Source organism: Rutidosis leptorrhynchoides, chromosome 6, assembly GCF_046630445.1.
Source record: "Rutidosis leptorrhynchoides isolate AG116_Rl617_1_P2 chromosome 6, CSIRO_AGI_Rlap_v1, whole genome shotgun sequence".
Lineage (NCBI taxonomy): Eukaryota > Viridiplantae > Streptophyta > Magnoliopsida > Asterales > Asteraceae > Rutidosis > Rutidosis leptorrhynchoides.
The window spans coordinates 390,317,638-390,336,982 of record NC_092338.1 but is presented as its reverse complement, the minus strand read 5'-3'; the positions used below and the strand labels follow the sequence as shown (position 1 = coordinate 390,336,982).

The 19,345-nt window shown below is 33.1% G+C and overlaps 2 protein-coding genes across 3 annotated transcripts; one reads left to right on the top strand and one right to left on the bottom strand.

Moving 5' to 3' along the window:
• Positions 1 to 414: 414 nt before the first annotated feature.
• On the top strand, positions 415 to 12,379 carry LOC139851367 (long chain acyl-CoA synthetase 4-like). The gene is made up of 19 exons (XM_071840393.1): positions 415 to 569; positions 1,442 to 1,505; positions 1,868 to 1,957; positions 2,207 to 2,263; positions 2,467 to 2,515; positions 2,666 to 2,742; positions 2,818 to 2,857; positions 2,934 to 3,028; positions 3,130 to 3,297; positions 3,370 to 3,480; positions 3,565 to 3,652; positions 3,787 to 3,853; positions 10,038 to 10,113; positions 10,723 to 10,840; positions 11,006 to 11,251; positions 11,342 to 11,481; positions 11,614 to 11,796; positions 11,874 to 11,993; positions 12,312 to 12,379. Exons 1-19 carry the CDS (start codon positions 415 to 417, stop codon positions 12,348 to 12,350), a joined length of 1,983 nt encoding a protein of 660 aa, XP_071696494.1. The 3' UTR covers positions 12,351 to 12,379.
• Positions 12,380 to 13,071: 692 nt separating this feature from the next.
• LOC139853168 (uncharacterized) lies at positions 13,072 to 16,611 on the bottom strand. Of its 2 annotated transcripts, none has more exons than XM_071842548.1 (6): positions 16,357 to 16,611; positions 15,820 to 15,974; positions 15,385 to 15,602; positions 14,255 to 14,864; positions 13,643 to 14,155; positions 13,072 to 13,390 (listed from the first exon to the last, which is right to left on the bottom strand). In XM_071842548.1, the coding sequence occupies exons 1-6, from the start codon at positions 16,542 to 16,544 to the stop codon at positions 13,293 to 13,295; spliced, it is 1,782 nt and encodes a 593-aa protein (XP_071698649.1). In that variant the 5' UTR covers positions 16,545 to 16,611; the 3' UTR covers positions 13,072 to 13,292. The 2 variants fall into 2 exon arrangements, with proteins under 2 accessions (XP_071698649.1, XP_071698650.1); XM_071842549.1 differs by having other exon boundaries at positions 15,820 to 16,006; positions 16,357 to 16,446.
• Positions 16,612 to 19,345: the final 2,734 nt, after the last annotated feature.

Here is a 19,345-nt window from a genome sequence, read left to right as displayed (position 1 = left end):
CATTTATAATACTTTTGTGAAACTGAATGCTATTATATTAATGTCATATAAACATTCGAAGCATCTCTCTTAATTAATGACTCGAATAACCCCGCGAAGTCGCGGGTCTCCAGCTAGTAATAACATAAAAATAAAAAATGTGGCAAAGTTTAACAAGCGTGAAGCGTCATCATCATCAGTTTGGTATAAAATCATATACTTTATCTTAGGAGAAAGTTTGTTATGATGAGAAAATTTCTCCCCGTAAACCTCCTCCTCCATCACCACCACCAGGCGCCACCTACAACTACCCTGCATTAACTCTATTTACCACCGCTAAATCGCTAATCGTCGTACCTATATATTACATATTTACATATATAGATATTATATATTATTTATATAAATATTCTAAACTGAATAAATTAAATATATATGGAGCAGCAGAAGAATTTTATAGTAGAAGTTGAACCGGCAATCGAAGCCAAAGATGGAAGACCATCAATGGGACCCGTTTACCGTAGTGTGTATGCCAAAGACGGTTTTCCGTCTCCCATTGATGGTTTGGATTCATGCTGGGATATTTTTCGGTAAATCCTTTTGTTTTAGATTTTTATTTTTTTTCGTTTATAAATTCTTAGTTTATAAAACCACTAGGTATAGTTACCATTTCATTTGTAATAAACGGATCAATGTGATAATACATGTGTTTATTATATGGGTAAACAGAGTATATTTTTTACTCTCATGTACCCGGTCTAACGGAGTTATTTCGTGACCGTTTTCGACTCTTTTCTTTGCCACATCCGGTGGCGATTTCAGGATGCAAACTCAATGGTAGTCCCGAAATTTTTTGCAGTACTAGCTATATTTGAGTGTTATTTTAGCGGTTGTTTACCTTCAAAAAACTACAAATTCGGAAAATATATTTAGTCCGAGTAGTAAAATATAGTGTTGTCTTATACATTTTAAAGGAAAAATTATAAATTCGCAAAAGATATGGGGTCATCCAGTTAAATTTAGTTGTGTCCTATACAATTTACAGTGTATTTTTCTACTAAGTTTTTGTACTAGCGGTTTCTCGTGACCGTAGACTCGCCACTGGCCTCCTCCATATGTTTCTAGTGATGTTTGAACATAGACCTTTTGTCATGACTCCAACCCCTAGGCTATATTGGATGACTCATATGTGTTTTAATATGAGTGTTTTATATTCGTATTTTTGAGTGATTGATATTTGAATCATATTACCTAGTATTCGTTATTTTATTTTTCAAAGTGTTTGAATATAAATGCAAAAATAATATAAAAAAAAAGAAACAAGAAAATACCATATACTACAATGGTTCAAAAGACTATCAATTGTATTTCTTGGTCAATAAATGAATTTGGGCCATTAAGGTACTGTATATCTATATTAATGATGTTGCTGCATGTTTTAAAGTGTTTGTTCATGTTACAGCATATCAGCAGAGAAATACCCTGATAATAACATGCTTGGAACTCGTGAGTTTGTCGATGGAAAGGTATAACGATATAACAATATCCTTTATCTTTGTTTGGATGTGTTCAGAGCCAGATATTGGGGCCTGCAAAGTGTGCAATCGTACAAGGCCCAATTTCCAAAAGGGCCCAAAAAATTTAGACCAACATTACATATCTAGTTTTTTTTTATTTGATATTACGTTTTCTACAACTGTTATTTTTGATTGATGCTAGTACTTATGAAGTTTTATTAGTATTGTTAAACTTATTATTAAATATGAAAGAATTTTGTACATAAAAAACACACTTTTATTTCTTGAACAGATTTCATAAAAGTGACATTACGGTCCATGTATATGCTTATTGGAGTAACTATGTTTACATGTATTTCTTATTGTTGCAGCATGGTAAGTATGTGTGGTTGACTTATAAACAAGTATACGATGAAGTCATACAGGTGGCGAATGCCATCCATGCTTGTGGAGTTGAGCCGGTAAGCGAGCTTCCTACATGTTAATCAACTTTTTATATGGCCATATAAAATAGTACTAGTTTCACAAATTTCCCTAAAGATAACCAAGTTTCAATAATTCTGATATTACGAAATCTGACCTGCTACTTTTCAAACTGATGACGTGGCAGGCTGGCAGCTTATGTGTCAGGCAACATTTTGACGATGTTGAGTTCTTTTTTTTTTTTTTTTTTCTGATGGTTACTGATAAACATTTGTTGATGATGTTAGGGAGGAAAATGTGGCATCTATGGTATCAACTGTGCAGAATGGATAATGAGCATGGAGGTAATTTTTTTTAACTTAAATTTGTTGTAAGTTGCTAATAATCGCCACTCGCTATTGCAAACTATTAGTATTACAACTACTAATTATGAAGTACTCCGTATATGTTATGACATATCAACGAAGTCGTTTGGTCCTTATATTTCAAGTAGTGAACATGTCTAGTATATATATATACCGTTAATAATACTAACAAATTGATGCAGGCATGTAATGCTCTTGGCTTGTACTGCGTACCATTATATGATACCTTAGGTAAGTATTGGATTGTTTCAAGCTCATTGGTTCTGTGTATGGACTTTTAATATCAATATAGTACTAGTTGTATATTTGGTTTTATTATCTGTACACATACGCGTTTTAGGACTGAAGTAATATGCTTTTATTATAATCTGTTTCATATAGGTGCTGGTGCAGTAGAATTTATCATAGGCCATGCCGAGGTTTCAATTGCTTTCGTAGAAGTGAAAAAGATCTCCGAGGTAATTATAACTCTTCTATTTTATTTTTATTTGGTAATTTGTAATATGTTCAATGATTGCTTTTTGGTGGTGCAGCTGTTAAAAACGTTCCCGAAAGCTGGAGAATATCTGAAAAGTAAGTATAATTACTTCATATCCTTGTCTATTTTTCAAATATTTGCCACATATACTTATTTGCGTACTTTATGTAGCAATTGTGAGCTTCGGACAAGTTACGCCTGAACAGAAGGAACAAGTTAAGAACTTTGGATCGGCTATATACTCATGGGAAGAGTTTTTATTATTGGTAAAGCTTTTTTCATCCTAGTCAACCGTGCTTTGACTTTTATGATACGTGCGATTGGACTTTTGACTTTCATGAAACGTGTATCGTTCCATCAACTGCAGGGCAAAGACAACCCGTTTGATCTGCCAGTTAAGAAGAAAACCGACATTTGTACTATTATGTACACAAGTGGGACCACCGGTGATCCTAAGGGAGTTCTAATATCTAATAACAGCCTTGTGACACTTATAGCCGGTGTTCGCCGATTTCTAGATTGTGCTAATGAATCGGTTAGTTTAATACCCTTTTTAATTGATTCAGTCCAGAAACATGGTTAATAATCCATGATTGTTATTTTACAGTTAACTGAAAATGATGTGTATCTCTCGTTTCTTCCTCTGGCACATATATTTGGTCGTGTGATTGAAGAATGTTTTATACATCATGGTGGTTCGATTGGATTTTGGCGAGGGGTAACGTCACATTTTCTTGTTTTTGAGTTTATTTCTCAACAGATCTACGGACATGTTATTAGTTGACAAATAATATATATCCAGGATGTCAAGTTACTAACTGAAGACCTCGGGGAGCTGAAACCTACCATTTTCTGTGCTGTCCCTCGGGTCTTAGAAAGAATTTATTCAGGCATATATATACACATATTTACATACATATATATATTGTCAATGATACATTTTTTTTTTTATAATAATCGTTGATCTTCTATGTGAAGTATAAACTGGTCTATATTTTATGGCTAAGTGAATTCATTTGAGCAGGTATGCAGCAGAAGATTAATACAGGGAGTTTTCTCGGAAGTAAATTGTTTAATTTAGCCTATTCTTAGTAAGTATTACAAAGAATTTAAAGTTTTTTTTTTTCTTTCCTTTTTTAAAGAATGCTATTGAACATTTGGTTATCTATCTTTGCCTTGTGACATTGCATAATCATTCGATATTTCAGAATGAGAAAGCCCATATATAAGAACAGCAAATAAGTACTGTAGCTTCTAAATTATACTATTATGCTTTTTGTTATAATTCAGTAGGCTTATAACTACCTTTAGTGGTTTGATTCTTGATGTTATAATTCAGTAGGCTTATAACTACCTTTAGTGATTTGATTCTTGATTAAGAATACTAATAATGAAGTGTAAGAACAAAGATGATAATGGAGAAAGAAAGAAACACTTTGTAAGTGTGTGAAATGGTGCAAGTTCAATGCTTGCATTCATGAGTATTTATAGCCTAAAATCTCAATATAAAAATACATACTTTGTGTACTAAAATTGACTATATGTATACACCAAAATTGACTATCCATATCTATATTATTATTATTATTATAACACTCCCCCTTGGATAGCAATTTTATTTTGTTGAAGATCAACTATAAATTACTGCCTCGTTAAAAACCTTGCTAAAGAAAACCCAGTGGGAAAAAACTTTAGCTAAGGGAAAAAGAGTGCAGCATGGAGTTGACTCCCCCTCAAGTAGACATCGCTTCAGCTGTTACATCTTTTGAACATGTCTCATGCCAATGTTATGAACGTGTGTTCTGAAAATAGCAGTTGGAAGTGCTTTCGTGAAAAGATCAGCAGAGTTTTTGCTGGATTGAACATATCTCATTTCAATCTCGTTGTCCTTAATGAGATTTTGAGTGTATGAGAAGAATCTAGGAGGTATGTGTTTGGTTCGGTCACTTTTGATATACCCTTCTTTCATCTGTGCTATGCAAGCTGCATTATCTTCATAGAGAATTGTTGGACTTTTATCGCGTTCTAGTCCACAAGAATCAGTAATGATTTGTGTCATTGATCTCAACCAAAAACATTCCCGAGTAGCTTCATGTAATGCAATCACTTCGGCATGATTTGACGATGTAGCAACAAGTGTTTGTTTTTGAGAACGCCATGATATTGCAGTACCTCCATTTAGGAATACATATCCAGTTTGAGATTTAGCTTTATGTGGATCAGATAAATAACCTGCATCTGCATAACCAACCAAATCTTGTTTTGATTCGTTAGAATAAAATAATCCTAAATCAGTAGTTCCTCGAAGGTATCGAAATATGTGTTTGATCCCATTCCAGTGTCTTTTGGTAGGAGCAGAGCTGAACCTTGCCAACAAATTAACTGCAAAAGAAATGTCAGGTCTTGTACAATTTGTAAGATACATAAGAGCTCCAATTGCACTAAGATATGGTACTTCTGGTCCAAGAATGTCTTCTTGATCTTCACATGGACGAAATGGATCAGCTTCAACATTGAGTGATCTAACAACCATAGGAGTACTTAATGGTTTTGCCTTGTCCATATTGAAACGTTTCAAAATCTTTTCAGTATATGTTGTTTGATGTACAAGTAAACCATTAGGCATATGCTCAATTTGTAAACCAAGGCAATACTTGGTTTTTCCGAGATCTTTCATTTCAAATTCTTTCTTTAGAAGTTGAATGGCTTCATGGATCTCTTTATTTGTACCTATGATGTTAAGATCATCAACATAAACAGCTATGATCACATATCCGGATGTTGTTTTCTTAATGAAAACACAAGGGCAAGTAAGATTATTTGTATACCCTTTGCTTATCAAGTAATCACTTAATCGGTTATACCACATACGTCCCGATTGTTTTAACCCATATAAAGATCTTTGTAATTTAATCGAATACATTTCTTTGGGTTTTGCATTTGATGCTTCTGGTACCTTAAATCCTTCAGGTATCTTCATATATATATCACTATCAAGTGATCCATATAGATAAGCAGTCACAACATCCATGAGATGCATTTCTAAATTTTTAGAAACTGCCAGACTGATTAAGTACCTAAAAGTAATTGCATCCATAACAGGAGAATAAGTTTCTTCATAATCAATTCCCGGTCTTTGAGAAAAACCTTGAGCTACAAGTCTAGCTTTATACCTTGTAACTTCATTTTTCTCATTTCTTTTTCGGACAAAAATCCATCTGTATCCTACAGGTTTCACATCTTTAGGAGTGAGAATGATGGATCCGAAAACTTTTCTTTTATTGAGTGATTCTAATTCAGCTCGTATTGCTTCTTTCCATTGAGCCCAATCATGTCTATTTTGACATTCAACCATAGATGTTGGTTCTGGATCATCATCATTATTCATGATGTCATATGCAACATTAAATGAAAATTTATCATCAAGATTTTTCATTTCATTTCGGTTCCATAATATTTTTGAATATGCATAATTGATTGCAATTTCTGTATTGACATCATCAATCTCCTCTGCAGTAGGAGTACTGATTTGTGGTTCTTCTTGAACACTTTCTTTTACTTCATTATCAGCTGATTTTCTTTTTCGAGGATTTTTATCCTTTGAACCGATTGGTCTTCCACGTTTCTGACGTGGCAAAGATTCATGAGTGACGTTATTGCCAGCTTTTGGAATTTCAATTCGAGCTGGAGTATTTACTGCTGGTATATATGATTTTGTCACCGTTTTTGTATCTGTAAATGCATCAGGCAATTGATTTGCAAGTTCTTGTATATGCATTATCTTTTGAACTTCTGTCTCGCATTCTTTTGTGCGAGGATCAAGATACTTTAATTGAGGTTCACACCATGAAACATCATTTTCTTTATTTTTCATTTCTCCCCCTAATCTAGGGAACAATGTTTCATTAAAATGACAATCAGCAAAACGTGCTGTAAAAACGTCACCTGTCATAGGTTCAATATACCTTAATATTGAAGATGTTTCATATCCAACATATATTCCCAACCTCCTTTGAGGACCCATTTTTGTACGTTGTGGTGTCGCAATTGGAACATACACTGCACAACCAAATGTTCTAAGATGGGAAATATTTGGCTCTTGACCAAAAGCAAGTTGTAGGGGGGAATATTTATGACTTGCACTTGGTCTGATGCGAATCAATGCAGCAGCATGTAAAATTGCATGACCCCATATAGATACAGGGAGTTTTGTTCTCATTATCAATGGTCTAGCGATTAACTGTAAACGTTTAATCAATGACTCGGCTAAACCATTTTGTGTATGCACATGAGCAACAGAATGTTCAACAACAATTCCTATAGACATGCAATAGTCATTAAATGCTTGAGATGTAAATTCACCAGCATTATCAAGTCTCACCCTTTTAATGGTGTAATCAGGAAAATGAGCTCTCAATTTAATAATTTGGGCAAGAAATTTTGCAAATGCCACATTACGGCTTGATAACAGACAAACATGAGACCATCTGCTAGATGCGTCTATTAGAACCATGAAATATCTAAATGGTCCACATGGTGGATGAATTGGTCCACATATATCACCTTGAATTCTTTCAAGAAACATTGGTGATTCTTTCTCAACCTTAAGTGGTGAGGGTCTAGTTATCAATTTTCCAAGAGAGCAAGATGTACATGGAACCATTGTATCATGATGGATTTTTCTATCCTTTAGTGGATGTCCATGAGTACATTCAATAATCCTTTTCATCATTGTTGATCCTGGATGGCCTAATCTGTTATGCCATAAACTGAATACACCAGGATCAATATATTTTTCGTTAACTACCATATGTATTTCTGGTACATTTATATGTGTATAATGTAATCCAGAACTAAGTCTTGGCAGTTTTTCAACCACATGACTCTTGTCAGTGATACTTAAATATTTCTCATTTTCTGTTGTCACTGACTGATAATCATACCCGTTAAGGTATATGTCGGAGAAACTCAATAAATTTCTGCTTGACTTGGGAGAAAATAAGGCATCATTTATTAAAAATTTTGTACCATTTGGTAGTATGAAATTTGCCTTTCCTATCCCTTTTATCAAGTTTAGCAGGTCCTGATATTGTATGTATAGTTCCTTCCGTTGGTTTTAGATCAATAAAATATTTCTCGGATTTAAGTATAGTGTGTGTAGTTCCACTGTCTGCTATACAGAGATCTCCACCACTTGATTGATGTTGTATTCCAGCAAAATTCATATTGAACTTCATATATAAGAAATAAATAGTGAGTACATTAATATTACACAATATTTTAAACGCAAATAGATAGTACTGAAACATTTAGCAAACATAATGACAAAGACAGACGATATTAAATCGTTTATTTTTCAAAAGACACACAACTTAAACATTCAAGAAATCTTCATATAAATCAGATGGTTTCTCAGTGACTGTTGGATCAATATTATCCACAAAATTTACTTCCTTTTCTTTACCTTTCAGCGAATCCTGATACATCTTAACAAGATGTTTAGATGTTCGGCAAGTATTAGCCCAGTGGCCCATTCTACCACATCTGTAGCAAGATTCTTCAGAATTTTTAGAAGAATTTTCTTCAACATCTTGTTTAATGGGCTTGTTTTGTGGTTGATATTTATATTTTCGTGGATTACTATTTCTTTGACCACCACGGCCACGACCACGACCACGTCCACGCCCATTACCATTACCATAAGGATGGTTTCTACCATAGTTATAGCTTTTGGCATGATGATGGTGATGGTTATTATAACCACGACCTTGCCCGCGTCCTTGTCCCTGTTTATAATTATTTGCAGTATTTGCTTCAGGGATTGCAAGTGTACCAGTAGGACGGGATTGCTGATTTTTCATTAATAGCTCATCATTTTGCTCTGCAACTAAGAGATATGAATTAAGTTCAGGATATGTTTTGAACTTTAGCATTCTCAAATTTCTTTGCACTGTGATGTTTGCAGCATTCATTGTGGAGAAAGTTTTCTCCATCATGTCTGCATCACTAATTTCATGTCCACAGAATTTAAGTTGTGAACATGTATTATACAAAGCTGAGCTGTATTCATTTACTTTCTTAAAGTCTTGGAACCTTAATGTTCTCCATTGTTCCATTGCAGCTGGAAGTAAAATTTCTCTTTGATTATTGAATCTGCTTTTGAGACCTTCCCATAAAACATGGGGATCTTCTACAGTCACATAATTATTTTGTAAGCATTCATCAATATGTTGATGAATAAAGCAACATGCCGTAGCTTGTTCTTTTTCAGAACAAGTGTTGTTTTCATTTATGGTTTCAAGAATGCCCATTGATTTAAGATGCATTTTTACTTTTATAACCCATGGCATGTAGTTGTTTCCAGTTGATTCTAAAGGAGTAAATTTAAGCTTTTCCAGATTCGACATTTTCTATTATCAAAAATTAAAACAAACATCATGATAAATTAGAGTCAATTTATATTCATAAGTATATAAACATTAAACATAAATTTAATATAACATAAATGATAAGTAGGTGACAGTGTCGACCATGTGTAAGCAATCATAAATAAATGTTATATAACAAAAATATAAATATTAGTAAACATAAATGAAAATTTGGCGACAGTGTCGACCATATATTTTTCAGGTGGTATAACCGACCTATATCATTCTGGTGGTATAACCGACCATATATCATTTTGGTGGTATAACCGACCATATATCATTTTGGTGGTATAACCGACCATATATCATTTTGGTGGCAGAGCCAACCATATTTAGTATTAAGATTATCGTGCTGATAACGTGTTATAATTCAGTAGGCTTATAACTACCTTTAGTGGTTTGATTCTTGATGTTATAATTCAGTAGGCTTATAACTACCTTTAGTGATTTGATTCTTGATTAAGAATACTAATAATGAAGTGTAAGAACAAAGATGATAATGGAGAAAGAAAGAAACACTTTGTAAGTGTGTGAAATGGTGCAAGTTCAATGCTTGCATTCATGAGTATTTATAGCCTAAAATCTCAATATAAAAATACATACTTTGTGTACTAAAATTGACTATATGTATACACCAAAATTGACTATCCATATCTATATTATTATTATTATTATAACACTTTTATCCTTTTATAATAGTCATGCACATCAATATATTTTTGAAATATTTACTGTTCTTTTTTTTTTTTTTTACTTCAAATGGTTCTTTCATCCACTCAATTGCACCATACATACGCTATGCTGTTCTTTATAATTGATTTTGATTTGGTTGTCGAAATATATGCAGCAAGTTGCGTAATATGAAGGGTGGAAGTAAACATGAAGAGGCATCTGTGCTAAGTGACAAACTTGTTTTCACCAAGGTTGGTTATCAATTTATCTAATTATTTTTTCATTTTTTATCTATTTATATATATAATATATTATAACAGTAATTGGTTGTCAGTTTAAAGGAGGTCCCACATGTCCTCTTTTATGTCTTCAATATGTTAACTACGGGTGAAAATTTTGACCCATTTACGTATGAATCGGTTGATTCGTGATATGTTATATCTTTATCGGATTAAATGGATAGAATAAAAAAGTAGCTATATAGGAAACAAATCACAAACTGGTTGAAAGTATATATATGAATATGAAGCATATAATGTTACTTACAAACCCCTATTTCACATCGGAAACTAAAAGGAAATAATGTTTTAGTATAAACTTATAGTTTTTAGTTAGAACCTCATCTTCGCCTATAAGCATGTTGTTGGGCTAAGTATAACGCCGTATATCTTTTTGCTTATGAACTTACAGTATTTTGCAATCTTATTTTCGATACTAACCTGACCTGACACATTTCTTCTCATACCATAGTCATCCAATGTGAACCGAACCAGCTTTGCCCTGTTAACTTTCTGGCCCAACCCGCCCATCTTGCACCTATTAATGTGGAAAGACTCATTTTGTTGTTTGATTATGTGCAGGTGAAGCAGAGGTTAGGTGGAAGGGTACGGATTATCTTATCTGGCGCTGCTCCACTTGCTCCGCATGTCGAAAGTTTTCTTAAGGTGGTCGCATGTTGCCACGTCCTCCAAGGATACGGTACAATAGTCCACCTAGTTATAACTTTTATATAAAAATTTTAATTTTAATGCTCCAGTTATGATTACAAAACACAGTATTGTTACAATGAAGGATTGTCTAACTTTAGCCTTATGGAACTTAACATTAATCTGCATGATGTTAATTATGTAAAACACATTGTAGGCTTGACAGAAACATGTGCTGGATCATTTGTGTCGCTACCAAATGAGATGAGCATGGTGGGTACAGTGGGCCCACCGGTACCAAATTTGGATGCACGTTTAGAGTCTGTTCCGGAAATGAATTACGATGCTCTTTCGAGTACACCACAAGGAGAAATATGCATACGAGGGGATACTTTATTTTCAGGGTATTACAAGCGTGAAGACCTTACGAAAGAGGTCTTGATTGATGGCTGGTTTCATACAGGTCTTGCTGTTACACTGAGACGATTTCAAAAAATTTCCACTTCCATTTAAAAATAAAAATAAAACCTTTTTCATTTTTATTATGTTTCAGGTGATATTGGTGAGTGGCAACCAGATGGAAGCATGAAAGTTATAGATCGAAAGAAGAACATATTTAAGCTTGCACAAGGGGAATATGTAGCCGTTGAAAATTTGGAAAACGTTTACGGACTTGTTCCTGCTGTTGACGAAGTATGCCTCGATTCCTTATAAACGAACAATATTAACACGTTTTTAATGCTTGTAACGTTATTACTACATGTTAGTCGGTTTTTTTGGTGATTATAACCGACATGTATTAATGTTTCTTGTTTGAATTTTCAGATATGGGTATATGGGAATAGCTTTGAGTCATGTCTTGTTGCTGTTGTAAATCCTAATAAGCATGCCATTGAAACGTGGGGCCGTGCAAATGATGTTTCTGGAGATTTTGATTCGTTATGTCAAAATAGCAAGGTTAAGGAGTACGTGCTAGCTGAGTTAGGTCGAATTGGGAAAGAGAAAAAGGTTAGCCTTTAAATAAATTTTTAAGCGAGGTTTCACTGGTGACTCACTGACGTGCAACTGTAACCATTGTTTCGCAGTTAAAAGGTTTTGAGTTCATAAAAGCAGTTCACCTTGACCATTTACCTTTCGACATTGATCGTGACCTTTTAACCCCAACATTGAAGAAGAAGAGGCCTCAAATGCTGAAATATTATCAGGTATGTACTCTGTTTAAGAAAATATCACATTTGATTCTTTGAAATTTAGAAATCTCTGTTCTCTGAACAATGATTTTGGTAAAACGATATCTTTTAATGTGACAATTAAGAGGAAAAGTTAAAAATGCATATAATTATTCCTCGTAAATTCATAGTATGTGTAAGTGAATCATTTGACAAGAAACAAAACCACCTCAGAAAGCATCATATCTTGTGCATTTTAGAACTTAATACGACCGTTAAATATATAAGATACAATTAGTTATTTCGTTACTATCACATTTTAGATGGTTGATAAGTCGTCTTTGTTGTTGACAGAGTACGATTGATGATATGTACAAGACTTTGAAGCAGTGAAGAGAAGGAATCCTTTTATTTAAGTAACATGTCCATTTAGAAGTATTTGCAGTTCATTTTTTAAACTTTTTTGTTTATACAACTTATATGAACCTATCAAAACAATATTTCTTGTTTTCCCAAATACATAGGAGTATAATTTCTTAGGCCTATGGAATAATGGAAGAATGAAGTTTTGGTTTAGAACAGCTGAATGAGGTTCTCTATCGCCCTGCGAAATGAACGTTATAGACATCTATGCAATCTTACAATCATTTTTTTTTATCTATACACAACCAAACATATTTTAAAATATTGTAGTGTACAACATCATAAAACATGTTTGGTTGTGTACCGGATAAAAATTGGTTGTGCACGGATCAATCCCTGTCACGAAAACACTAGGACATGCTGACCCAGGATAAAATGGTACGGAATAAACATTAAATCTGTTAAAAGCTTAAAAAAATTCTTCAAATTTGCTGCTTTAACCTTCACATTTGTATTTTGATAGTGATTATGACGAATAACCATGATAGAAACAAGTAATTGCACTTTTAAAATTAAGACCAACAGGAAACAACACTGAGTTTATTTCTAACTGAGTGTGATGTACTAGATCGTTAACTGAGTTTTTCTGCATATAACGTTGTACCAGAATTTCGGTTGCAAAATGTTCTTATTCTTAAACAGTAAATCATTAAAAACATATACTCCGTAATTTTAAGTAATGAATGACTTAAAGACCAACTCTTCATTAGAATGCAATATGTGACCTATTTAGTCTGAACTGGCTCATTTTTGTAGCAAATATAGGTTGTCCACAAAAATCTAAGTACAACAAAACTCTGTAGAAATCATCATACAAAAAACGGTCAATAGAAGTCAACTGCAACACCACCACTACCAACAACAACAACAACAACAACAAAACATCTCTATAATCAGTTTACAACCATATCTCTACTTGGGCGACATATCTAGATCAGTAGGAGGAACAACCAATGTAGATGCAAACTGCAGCGATAGTAGTTCTGCTCTGCTATATTTCAACCTCTGATCTGTTGATCATCAGTTAAATATATCATGAAATTGTACAGATTGAAATTACAACAAAATTGACTACAAATTTAGCATTTGTATATGAAAAGTTGGGATGTTACAAGTGGTACTAGAGCAAAGAGATGGTGTAATACATTGATCTAAGGTCTAATTACAATTCTAAATTTCTAATGTTTATTATTCGTTGGCGTTAAATCATTTCAAATAAACATAGATACAAAATAGTAGGACGGGATGAGAAATTGGCGTACCTATGATGGTACTCGTCTCAAACTTATATGGCGACGATGAAAATCTTCTCTGCTGTAAAGTCTTCATCCTTGTTTTAAATGAAGAAGCATATTTAGTGTTTTCACCGTCAGATAATAAAGTGCTTACTAGTTCATGCAATATTTTAATCTGTGGATGGTGCTGAATAAACGACAAAATAGCATCCTTTGTTAATAGCCAACACCCGGTCAAATCCAGCACTTCAAGTAAAGGTGGAGGACTAAAAGTGTCAATTCCTGCATTTGTTAAAACGGCATCTCGGAAGCTGAGATTGATCAAATTTGGGATAGATGACATCATCTGCAGTGAAGAATCTGTTAAGAAACTGCTCCGAAGTGAAAGGTGAGTAAGTTGTTTGAAGCTTAATATGGGGATGATTGATTCATCCCTAAGTTGAGTTTCTTCCAGATCTAACTTTTTTAAATCTTTAAGATTTTCAAGTGCTGTTAATGAGGGAACAAATTCTTCATCCGTATCGTTACGTTTGATCAGACCTGATCAGTATAATAATCAAGTTAACAAGTTAGATATCATGTAAACAAAGATTGTATGTGTGTATATGTATGAAAGATTGAAAGACTAAAATCATATACCTCTAACATTTGTACCCTTGATATTGACAACTTGTAATGAAGGTATCATGCCAATGTATGATATAGCAACATCATCAATTAATGTGTAATCCAATGATATAATTTCAAGTTTTGGAACATGCCCAGTTAATAAAGCAACTCCTGTTGAGCTCACTCTTGTATTGTTAAGATTCAATGTTTTCAATTTTGATCCTACAGATGCTATAAAAGTAACTGTATCGTCCCCAATTATATTACCGCTGAGATCTAAATATTCTAGGTCATGCATGCATGGCAAAAAGGACAGGTCACGAATGGAGCAGTTTGATAGGTCTAAGAATGTTAAACAGGTTGAATCAAAGTATAAAAAGACTTTGGTAACATCTTTGAACAAAGCTCCAGCAAGAATTAAGTTTGATAATCGAGCCTTGTTGCCTTCTCCTTTTAATATGGAATGTATAGTACAGTTGCTCATGTTTAGATATGTAATGGAGCTAACATTGGGCAACATTGTGACCTTGGTCCAAGCTAAGTTTAAGAAGTTCAAATTTGGGAATTTCACAAAATAAGATGAGCCTTCATCGGATATATCACTTCCCCAAAGATCAAGGTGCTGTAAGTTTGTCAAAACCTACAACGAACATAATAGAAATGAGTTACAAAGAAGTAATTATCAACATTCTCAAGGAACATCATAATGTAAAGCAGATGGTGCAACTTTAATTTGGCCAAACTTATACTGTATAAGACATGTACTATACATGGTTTTCAAATGCTAGTTACTTAACAAGATTGATAGCAGTGGAAAACCAAAAACTTAAAGTTGTTCAGATTTGCATTGTGCAACTCATTATACATCCTTGAGGACAAGGATACGAACTAAAAAAGTCAAGTCTAGTTAACTACACAAGTGTCCACGTCTTGTGATATTAGTGGCTAATACAGATGTAATTAGTTAGTCACATGAAGTAGTTAGTTACTTAGTTAGGCACATTTAAGTTACATATACTTGAGTTGTTATTGGTACGCATGTTAGATCATGTGTACAACTGAATACAATCGAAAGTTGCTCTAAATGTTGAAGGAGATAAACAAGCTGTTATTGATGAATTAGGGTTCAATTCCAATAGAATCTTAATCAAGAAGATTACCTGAAGAGATGCAAGGGCCATATCACTTACAAACAAGCCTCCCAAATCTAACAAAGATAGCCTTTTAAGTGAAGAGAGAAGCGTAACACCGTCACTGGTGACACTTGTTTCCGATATCCATAACTTTTCAATAGTTTGAACAGATAGAAGATGCTTTAGACCAGCATCATTAACTTTAGAGCATCTAGATATATCCACCTCTTTTAAATAATTCATGCCTGAAGAATAACAGGAAAAAGGAAAACATAATTTTTATAAAACGTTAATTAAATACGGTATCAGCACCTGCCAGTTAAATCTAATAAAATGTTACAATACTATAATAAACTGCATATAACCTGCATTTACAAACAGCTACAAAGAAACAATTAACACTATCATGAATCATGTTTTACAAATAATAAATCAAAATGCAAAAGACCGCAGAAGGCATACCTGAAAGAGCCCAAAGTGCGGAACTGTTGATTCGATGACAATAGGAAACGTTTAAAGAACACAAGTAGTGAAAAGCTCCTATATATGCCATCCATTCTGCATCAACTGAGCTCTCACCTCTCAGATCAAGCTTCTCTACACTGTATTTGAATACTCTGCGCATAATACTCGTTGTAAATCAATCGAACTGACCACAGAGTGACGTATCGTAGCACGTATTATTAATTTAATTTACAATATAAATAGTGCAGCATATAATATGACAACATAAATATACACGAAGTACATCTTACATCAGTAAGCATTTCAATTTCAATATTACTAAAAACGATAGATCCTGATCCGATAACACTAATTTTCATTTGATATACAACAATAAGCCTATAATCATAAGACATTAATCATGAATTTCAGTAGTACAGCGATAATTTGTAAATTGTGCATCTAAACAGGAATATAAATATAAATCAAATCATATACGGAGTAATAATTATATAAAATTGGGGACAGGACTAGAAAACAGTAGATATAACTTACTCAAGAAGAGAAGGATATAGAAGGTGACGGTTGAGAAGACGGTGAAGCAAAGCTCCGGCGAGCTGAGACGGCAAACGTTCGAGAGTTCGCCGCTGTCTCCGCCATGTCTCGACGGCGTCAGCGCTTTGTGTGGCGGTTTCGATGCACAGATGAACCAAAGGACTCTCTAGTTCAAATCGTTCTTCCATAACTGTTTTGACGATTTGAATTTTTTGTTTTATTATTGTACACGCATTTGAAGAAATACAGATTGGGGATGGGGGAGACCGACTATTTCTGCTAACGGAGTCTCTGCCTCTATTCAATTTAATTAAGTCGAAATGTTTTTTTACACGAAAAAGTTGCAAAAAAAATTTCTCGAAAGTTTTTTTATTTATAATATTTAATTTATTTGTAATTTTTGTTATTTTTTATCTGATAAAAAGTTTATATTTATTCTACGTATTGGAATTATAACTACCAAAAAAATGTTCAATCTAAATAGCGAAAAAATGTATTGTTGCATGCAATTTCCAGCCTCAATGCGCGAGACCTCACTATTACTAAAACAATGTTTAAAATATAACTGAAACCAGTAGCAACGAGCTAGATATTTGTCCGCTCGTTATATCACAAACCATTATACTTTTCTAGCACTCAAACTTCATCCAAACTTCATCTTAAGCATAAATCTAATTTGAAAATAAGTATTGTAAATCTTACATAACCCTTTTCAACCATTAACAAAATGAAATTTCATCCTTTTACCCAAAAGCTCATTTTCATTATCATCTTCATTTACAAACTTATAAATTAAAGAAGTTTTTAGCTTACTTTTCTTCATTTAACTCAAACAATACATTATTAACTTACATAATCATAAAATCTGGTTTAAAACTTTGCACCTCAATTTAGAGTTTTAAAGATCAATCTAACATAGAAGGAAGAAGATGATGATGATTAATGGTGCTATTGGGTACTAGAATGTGTTAGGCTTTTAATTCCTTGATTGCATCTAATACTTGATTCGTACAAAATCGATATGTTTATTATTATAAACTTTAAATGTATCAAGCGGAATAATTTTCTGCACTGCGAGGTATCACATGGCTCGTTACATACTAATGATATATATCTCTTATCTCTTATACTTAAAGTAAACACACAATTGAGTGACAATTCCCATCAACTTTCAATCCTAGCCATCCAATCTTTTAATCACCTCTAATCCTAGCCATCCATTTAAAATCCCTCCCTTAATCACATGATTTACCTTGGATTAGCAATTAATCAGACTAAATTAACCCTCAAACAAAAAAGCGGACGAGATTTTGAAGGTAAATTAGGGGTTCTTTTTCAAAAATTCATCTGCAGAGAGTCACGCACGATTATTCAGCCCTATTTTTCCTCTTCTCTTATCAATCGAACTCAATATGTGGTAATCAAGAATCAAACAATCTGAAGTCGATTCCAAGCCCTAATCGATTTCAAGAAGCAAAGAATCGGAAATCGATTTCAAGAAGCAAACAATCAGAAATCTCCGTCATCGTCGTCGTTCGTTCGGTCCGACAATTATCGCCGTCATCATCGTGTTACACTAGGTATTTTAGCGAATTTAATGTCTTGATATAGTTTTTACACTCAATTAAACAGTTTACTGAGCATTATCGATTGTTATTTGATTATTATACAAATTAAGGTTTTGTATTTTTTTAAAATGTTTGTGAATTTTTCTGTGTAGAATTTGTTGTTGTTGTTGATGCTGATGATCCAAATAAATGGAACCTGGGTATCTTCCGATTTTCATTATTGTTGATTTCTTCAAATTTGATATTTTGTTTCAGATTTAAAAAAAAAATACGTTGTTTATGTTTCGAATTCAATAGAATATGAATGTATAGTCGATTTTAATCATATTTATAGCTAATTATTTATAAATAATTGTTTTGATTCGCCATCTATTTGAATTGATTTCGCCAGATGCTACTTATCTTCCATTTATGCTACTTCGCTTCTAATCAGCATAATAATAATATATTCTTTAAAGATATTTTTCTATCCATTCAGTTGCTTTAATTGCTATTACAGATCAGGTGTTCGTAGAAATGCGTAGTTGAACAAATAAGTATCCCTAAACAGATATTTTCATTACTCTTGATTATAGATAGGGTGGGATGCGGCACGCAAAGGAATATTTCATAGTCCTTTAATGTGGGATGCCGAACAAGAAGTGATTAGTAAAAAACACTTAAAGTTTTTAGCTTTGATTTGTCAGTAGGTAATCTATAATGGGGGATGATGGACAAGAAGGAATGTTGCAAGATAGCAGCTTGAAATCTTGTGACGACCCGGAAATTTCCGATCAAAATTTAAACTTAATCTTTATATGATAACATTATTCCCACATGATAAGCAATAAATTTTGACAAGTTTTAAAACTTTTGAAATGAGTTTCATACAAACAATTGACCAACCATTTGTTCGACGATTCACGAACGTCATAACTTGTATTAAATATATACTTATGTATATATATGGATATATGAATTATATCTAACTTGAATATATGATAGTTAAGTATCTCATTAAGTATATTAATAATGGGGTTTGTATATATAAATTGAGACTACTAACTTAAGGGTTTCGAAAACAATATATATATGTAACATTTAACGACGTAATAACCCTTATGTTAAAATGAATATATATGTATTGTATTAAGATGTATTAATACACTTTTGAAAGACTTAAATACATATATTAACATAAGTATATTCAACAAAGATAGCTATACTCGTATTCGCATTCTATTTCCTCATGAATTCTATTCGTATTTTTACGGTATTTTTACCCGTCTAATACGCAGCTTATAGATGTATAACTATTGAAAAATACACTCCTTATGTAGTGACCCGAACTTTTCCATGTTTATATATATTAATTGAGATTGATATTTACATGATTAAATGTTTCCAACATGTTAAGCAATCAAACTTGTTAAGACTTGATT